The 7,293-nt window shown below is 39.4% G+C and overlaps 1 protein-coding gene across 4 annotated transcripts in view; it reads left to right on the top strand.

Annotated features, from left to right (window-relative positions):
- RTN3 (reticulon 3) overlaps positions 1 to 6,839 on the top strand; it is a 57,903-nt gene extending 51,064 nt beyond the window's left edge. The window contains exons 4-8 of one of the 4 annotated variants that reach the window (XM_007462102.1): positions 1,714 to 1,852; positions 2,290 to 2,359; positions 2,840 to 2,886; positions 4,162 to 4,220; positions 5,871 to 6,839. In XM_007462102.1, coding sequence (XP_007462164.1) covers positions 1,714 to 1,852; positions 2,290 to 2,359; positions 2,840 to 2,886; positions 4,162 to 4,220; positions 5,871 to 5,916 — 361 coding nt within the window. In that variant the 3' untranslated portion in view covers positions 5,917 to 6,839. The remainder of the gene's footprint in view (positions 1 to 1,713; positions 1,853 to 2,289; positions 2,360 to 2,839; positions 2,887 to 4,161; positions 4,221 to 5,870) is intronic. The other 3 variants (XM_007462103.1, XM_007462101.1, XM_007462100.1) reach the window with 3 other exon arrangements.
- The last annotated feature ends 454 nt before the right edge of the window (positions 6,840 to 7,293 follow it).

Genomic DNA, 7,293 nt, shown 5'->3' with positions numbered 1-7,293 from the left:
GGAAAGCAGAGCATCGAGGACAGCCCTCAGATGGGGTCCCAAGTACATGTTTAAGCCGCCACATAGTTAACTCTTAAAACAGCCTTGAAATCTTGGTGTTGAGGCTGCATTCTTGGCGATACCAGAACTCAGTGTGTTTACTCTTGGTTTTATTACTGATTTCCTTTCTGTCTCTCCTGTAGTTTCCTTAATACCAGGGGCAGGTCTTGATTAAGTCAGTAGGTCATGCATTTCTAGAATCCAGTTGCTAACCTTTCCTACTGTGCTATGACTTTAACAAATGTTTTCCTCACGCTTTTCCTCTTGAAAGTCTTAGGCCATAAAAACTTTAACATCAGCAAATGACAGGGTTTTTTTGTTTGTTTGTTAGTTTTTAATTTACTTTCAAAATGACAGTTTTTTAAAACCTCTTCTCATGGAAAAAGAAACACTTCTATGATCTCTCAGAACTATGACAGAATAGGTGTCTGGCTGCAGCTCTGGTCCTTGTATTTTCTCCTGGTGAGAATAGAAGCAATAATTTAAACTATATATGACATTTAAAAAGTTATTTGCAAATTAGTTTTAACAAATCAATAGTTGTTGGTTGGTTGAGTGGATAAATTTTACTGTTTTGCCACAAGTTCCAATGTGTTAGCAGGGTTTTTTTTCCCTTTTGCGTGACACTGTTATGGATTTGTAAAATGTGTTTTGCTAAGTTGTATTAATTACAGCATCTAATTTTTATAACTTTTGTATTTGGTAAATATTTTCTTAATAAATAGGAAAGAAAAACATGTGTGTTACTCTTCTGTTTTTCCCACAAGACTATAGGCTCTTTAAGGCAAAGCAGTTTTATCTTTCCTGATATCTTTACACCTAGCAGAGGGTCTGGTACTCAGTAGGCGCTCAGCACGTACTGAGCGAATGAACAGATTATGAGCAGATGGTTGTATCTCAATTCTGTAATGCGTCTGGGGACAGAACCCAGGTCTTTTTGTTTTTTAACAAATATTTTATAATGCCTCCTTTATCATTTTGAAATGAAATTCATAGATAATATACCATATAATATAATGTTATATAATATACCATATAATATACCATTGTATGGTATATTATATAACATACATAACAACATTTTAAAAATAGATCATTATTATAAAGAGTGATAAATAGAAAGCCATTGACAATAAAATAATATGTATTCCAGTCAATATTTAATTGCTTGGACATAACTACACCAAAAAAAAAAAAAACCCATAATAAAGACTTGCACATACATGTATAATCTCCCTTATAGGTGTGATTTTCTAAAATGATGGAAAAAAATCTTAGTAAGGTTTTAGCTTAAACAAAACGCAGTTTTAGACAATTCAGGATATGTTAAAACTGTGGGAAAAAATAGTTTGCTTTTATATGTTCTGGGCTCTTGATAATTATAAATAGGTTCACCTTCATGAATATCCTATGAGGCAGTAAAAGTTATGCAGGACCTAGGGCAGTTCTTTTTTGTGCATGACACTCCGACACTGCAGACATCTGGCAGCTTTGTCTCTGCCCACTAAATGACAGTGGTGCCCCCACCCCACCCCATGGCAGCAAAAAATGCCTTTGCAGATTGCTAAAACACACCCTTTGGGGAATTTCACACTCTAAAGAACTTCTGTGCTAACAGAAAGAGATCTTCTCTTGCCATGTCAAATGTGTGACTGTTGTTTCTTCTTCTGGAAGAGCCTACCTGGATGTAGACATCACTCTGTCCTCAGAAGCTTTCCATAATTACGTGAACGCTGCCATGGTGCACATCAACAGGGCCCTGAAACTCATGATTCGTCTCTTTCTGGTGGAAGATCTAGTTGACTCCTTGAAGGTTAGTTGCCTCCTACAGCTTTTGGTGGTGGGGCTGAGGAAAATCAGGGACTAGGTTATAATTCAGAGGAAAAGCAGTTAATAGGGTTTTGTCAGACAAAAGCAAATGTATGCTTTTCTCAATCAACCTGTAAAAATGGGGACAGGAGTTAGTAAAGGAGGTACCTCTGCGCCGGGAGAACTAACATCAGAACAAGGCTAATGTATTGATAATTGACAGAAATGCAGTTACAGTCTGGGGGCCTGAGAGAACTATAGAATTCTCTTATGCACCCTCAGATGTATAGTACAAATGAGGTAACCTTCGTTTTGAAACTATTTATGGCATACATCACTAAATTTATGCAGACTCAGTTAGCTAGAGAAGAATGGCATCAGTTAACCTGAACTTTGCGTTACGATTATTCCTGCTTAACCCTCTGATGTTGGCCTTCACAGCTGGCTGTCTTCATGTGGCTGATGACCTATGTTGGTGCCGTTTTCAATGGGATCACCCTTCTGATTCTTGGTAAGATGGCAAGGAAAATGTCTCCGGGCTCTATGAAGTAATTGGTAAGAGTAAGAGCAAAGAGAGTTGTCAGCATTACTCCAGTCCTTCCACATTGGCCCAGCCTTTAACATCCATAGAGACCTTGACCTCCGAGGAATCTGTGTTTATGGCCACAGGTTTATTAAATGGTCCTACCTATAAAGAAATATCCAGACAGCTAGAAATAAAGGAGAGTTGTCTAGATTTGGTTTAAATATGGGGATCTTATTTGTAGAAATCATTTTCATAATTTGGAAATTATTTGTAGTACAAAGCAGGAAGCCTGTGTACCTGTATCTAACTGTCCTTAATTGAGAGCGCTGGCCAGGAGTTCTCATATTGAAGATGATCTGTGTTTTCCTATATTTTATGAGGAAAAATGTTCCTGTTACCTATGTCTTGAGACTTTGTGACCATCTCACATTTACACTTGCCATGTGTCATGATTCTGTTTTATAGCTGAACTGCTCATTTTCAGTGTTCCAGTTGTCTATGAGAAGTACAAGGTAAGCATTTGTCTGTTTCTAATCAGATATGCCAGTTGATGTATGGCTAATTTTAGTTCATTTTTTAGGCATTGAAAGTTCAGAGCAATCCTTTTCTAACCATTTTTACAGCCTAATTTTATAGGTCAGGTGCCTGTAAGAAACTGGTAATAGTGGTTTCCTTTAAGGAGAGAAGCTGAATGTCTAGGAGAGATAAGGGTAGGAAGGGAACTTATACCTTGCTGTGTGCCTTTTGAGGGTTTTGTTGTTGTTGTTTTTGTTTGGTTGCGCTGGGTCTTAGTTGCAGCAGGTGGCCTCCTTAGTTGTGGCATGCGAACTCTTAGTTACGGCATGCATGTGGGATCTAGTTCCCGGACCCAGGGATTGAACCCAGGCCCCCTGCATTGGGAGCGCAGAGTCTTATCCACTGCGCCACCAGGGAAGTCCCCACCTTTTGAGTTTTTATCACATGGATCTGTTCCAAAAAAATAAGCTGAAAAAATGCTTAAGTAAAAGCTGGTGTCTAAAAAGAAACTTAAACTGTTAAGGCTATTATGGGAATCCATCAGTATGAACAGATGTTTGCATTGTAGAGTGGTGTATACAGAGTATACTAGATGCTATGAGGTTATTCTTGATAGATTAAGTCATGCATCAGCAGACTTTTATTCATGGCTTTTTTTTTTTTTTTTTTTGGCTGCGTTGGGTCTTTGTTGCTGCGCCCAGGCTTTCTCTAGTTGCGGCAAGTGGGGGCTACTCTTAGTTGCGGTGCGCAGTCTTCTCATTGTGGTGGCTTCTCTTGTTGTGGAGCATGGGCTCTAGGCATGCAAGCTTCAGTAGTTGAGGCACATGGGCTCAGTAGTTGTGGCTCACAGGCTCAGTAGCTGTGGCACACGGGCTTAGTTGCTCCGCAGCATGTGGGACCTTCCCGGACCAGGGCTCGAACCCGTGTCCCTTGCATTGGCAGGTGGATTCTTAACCACTGCGCCACCAGGGAAGCCCTATTCATGGCTTTTTGATATTAAATGAATTAGTCTCACCCAGGAGTCAAAACACATTTCTGATTACAGAATATGGATTAGACACACAGTTTCTAGTATTCAGAAAATGCTATATACTCCAGTGTCTCTGAAGGAAATACCTAGCAAGTACTTTTTAAAACTGAGCACTATTTTCATTTTCCAGAATATTCCATAGTGTTTTTTAAAAATGGTTAAAGTAGACAAAAACAGATTACCTTCAGGAAAATTGTTAATCTGTGTGTTGCCACAACTGAGTCGCTTTTCTTCGTTAAAGATCCAGATTGATCACTATGTTGGCATCGCCCGCGATCAGACCAAGTCAATTGTTGAAAAGTGAGTATGCTTAGGTCCCACATTTCACCATGACATGTGCTTTTTTTCCCCCCAATTATTTTTAGTCTCCTGTGTAAAATGCTAATGCCAAAGAAGGTAATTTTTACCCTGGGGAAAAAGAAAACCTTGGTTAATAGTTTGATTTTACTAAAAATTATTTCATCTGCTTCTTTGTAAAGCATGCTTTGTATCTTAGACTAAAAAGGATCAATGGAGTTAGGACCACTCTGCCTTTTTGAACCGGTTTTTAAATGTTCGTGGTTGTCTACTCACCTTCATTTATTTTCACAAATATCAGTTTTATTTTATTTTATTTACTTATTTTTTGGCCATGCCACGCGGCATGTGGCAAATTAGGTAATTAGTTCCCCGACCAGGGATCTAACCCACACCCGCTGCAGTAGAAGCGTGGAGTCTTAGCCACTGGACCAAGAGGGAAGTCCCCAGTTTTCACAAATATCAATTTTAAGCCAAACTCTTCCCTCCCTTTTCAGAAATAAAAATTATAGTAAATCAATGTATTAAAGTTCAAAGCTACCTCTTTTTTCTAAGACTACCAAATCCTTCTGTTTTAACCACTTTAATATTTAAATCAAGTATAAAATGTTGGTAGACATTTTCATGACTCCTTATATCACAGAACTGTTTCTCTTTTTTATTTTCAATTATTTGTAACAAACACTATGGAACCCAGCACTTTGAATTTAAATGTTAATATTTTTCCATATTTTCCATGTTTTCTTCAGATATTCTTTAAGAGACAAAACATCACAAGCATTTAAATCCTCTTTGTGCCCACTCCCACCTTTCACACCCCAAATTTTAGTGCTTTTTCTGGCTTTGATAAGAGGAAATCTTGATTATATCCAGACAGCTCTGGCTTGATGCCAGGATCTTTACCTACTCTTCTGCTTTCTTAGGTAGACGTTGGAGGTCAAGCCAGACAAGGGCAGTTAGGACAAATTTGTGTATGGTTGCTGTTTACTCCTTATTGTAAAAGATGATCATAACTTAGCTTTAAACCTAAAGTCTTGATTAACAGTGTGAGCTGATTTGGCCCACTCGGTGGGATGTATCGTTTGTGGGGAGTAGCTTTGACATTAGCTGAGGGATGTGACTGTCCCTTGGTACCCTTAGTGATGGGTAACCTCAGTGCACAAAATAAAGGACAGCTTTAGTGTCCTGTGAGGGGCGAGGAACTATTGCCAGCTCCTGTAGTTCTTTTATATGTGACATTGACCCGTGACTCCTGGTTCCTTCTGTGACACTAATGGGTAACCTGGCATTCCAAGAGAAATGGGCTCTTGCACTGCCATCATGTAGAGCACAGTCAGCAGGCATTATGCCTAGATAACATCTCATTCTTCTCTGGAACCCCCAGTGAAGGAGCCAGGAGGTTCAGGCAGTGAAAGAGGACAGGCAGCAGGCACAGCAGCAGGGAGGGGGACGGATCCTGGTATACGCCTCAGCTCATCCCAGGCCAGACTCGGCCCCTGCCACTTTTCATCCAGAGGAAGCCCTGTGGAAATGGGAGTGTTTTTCACATGGCTCCGGTAAATCCAGGAGTGTCTTCTAGCATCAGTGTTAAAATAAAAACCTAGAACTAATGTCTATATTTTCACCCTTTTTTTCTTTCCTTTTCCTCAATAGGATTCAAGCAAAACTCCCTGGAATTGCAAAAAAAAAGGCAGAATAAATACATGGAAACCAGAAATGCAACAGTTACTAAAACACCATTTAATAGTTATAATGTTGTTACTTGTACTATGAAGGAACCGTGCTCAGTGTCAGCTTGAGCCTGCATTCCAAGCTTTTTTTTTTTAACTTGGTGTTTTCTCCCCTCCTCTCCCTTTACCCTCAGTATCAAGCACAAGAATTGTTGGACTTAAAAAAGAACTGATATCTTAGAACCCAAAAGAATAAAGAAAGAATCAAATTAATAGGATAAATCAATACCTTAATGATGGTGGAGCTTTACCTGTAGCTAGAAACGAGGGGAAAGATTGGAGGTAAAGGAGAAAATGGAAAATAAAACACATCTCTTGGGTTCTTCTGTTCAAATTTCAAGGACTAGTCAGTCTTACATAGCTTTCCATCATAGTTTTGCCCTTATTTTTAAGTTAAGAAATAATGATTAACTTATAAAGAAATTATCTGGGGACAAGAATGGGATTCTTTCCCTCTTTTTTGTTGTTGTTGTTGTTTTGTTTTGTTTTTTGCAGCCCTGTGATCCCATCTTCCTGCCCCACGATGTGCGCAGCTACCCCTAATATTATTCTTCATTTAACGATATAACTTTCAACTCTATGAATAACTTATAGTTGATAGTGGTGACTCCTGATTCTCAGAATGCCATCCGATAACCAAGAATGAAGGTGGAAAGTAGGATGAGGAGGAGTGCACAGGGGTGCTGCCGCGACTCCCGCTCACCCTTAGGAGAGGAAAGGCTCCCGCCATGTGGGATGGTGGGGTCTGTGTCATTTTTTTCGGACACCAGTTCTGAGCTTTAGTTTGAGAGCTTATTCCTAAATGGGCTTTCCTCCCTCTTTCCTACCCTCAAGTTTAATAAATATGGTTGTACTTTTTCTTATTATAAAATAAATGTCTGTAACTGCTGTACACTGCTGTAAACTTGTTAGAGAAAAAAATTAATCTGCATGTGGGCTCCTCAGTTATTGAGTTATTGTAATCCTGTCTCAGTCCATGGTGGGGAGACATTCTCAAGAGGTGAACTACAGAAACACAAAGGCCTTTTTTCTCTTTTCTCTTTTCTCTTTTCCTCCTGCACATGGTACATCTTTAACCTGTGCTCATCGTTTTCCCCTAAGGACCAAAGCTGAGCTGGCTTAAGAGGAGATTGTGTTTGTGGTTAAGAGATCACAGATTAGTGTAAGGAAGTGCATTTTGTGATTCATATGGAGTTTTAACTTGGAGGCTAGCTTATTGGGTGTGTGTTGTTTGAGGGTTCCTTTCATTTTCAGGCACATAAAATGTCTTGGCACCTCTGCTGTGGTACAGGGTACCTTTTGAGAGTGTTTTCCAAGAAGCTTTAGGTAAGGGTGATCAGGCAGGG

Source organism: Lipotes vexillifer, unplaced genomic scaffold, assembly GCF_000442215.2.
Source record: "Lipotes vexillifer unplaced genomic scaffold, Lipotes_vexillifer_v1.1 scaffold1129, whole genome shotgun sequence".
Lineage (NCBI taxonomy): Eukaryota > Metazoa > Chordata > Mammalia > Artiodactyla > Lipotidae > Lipotes > Lipotes vexillifer.
Note: the sequence above shows the minus strand (reverse complement) of the source record. Positions and strands in the feature narration are given on the sequence as shown.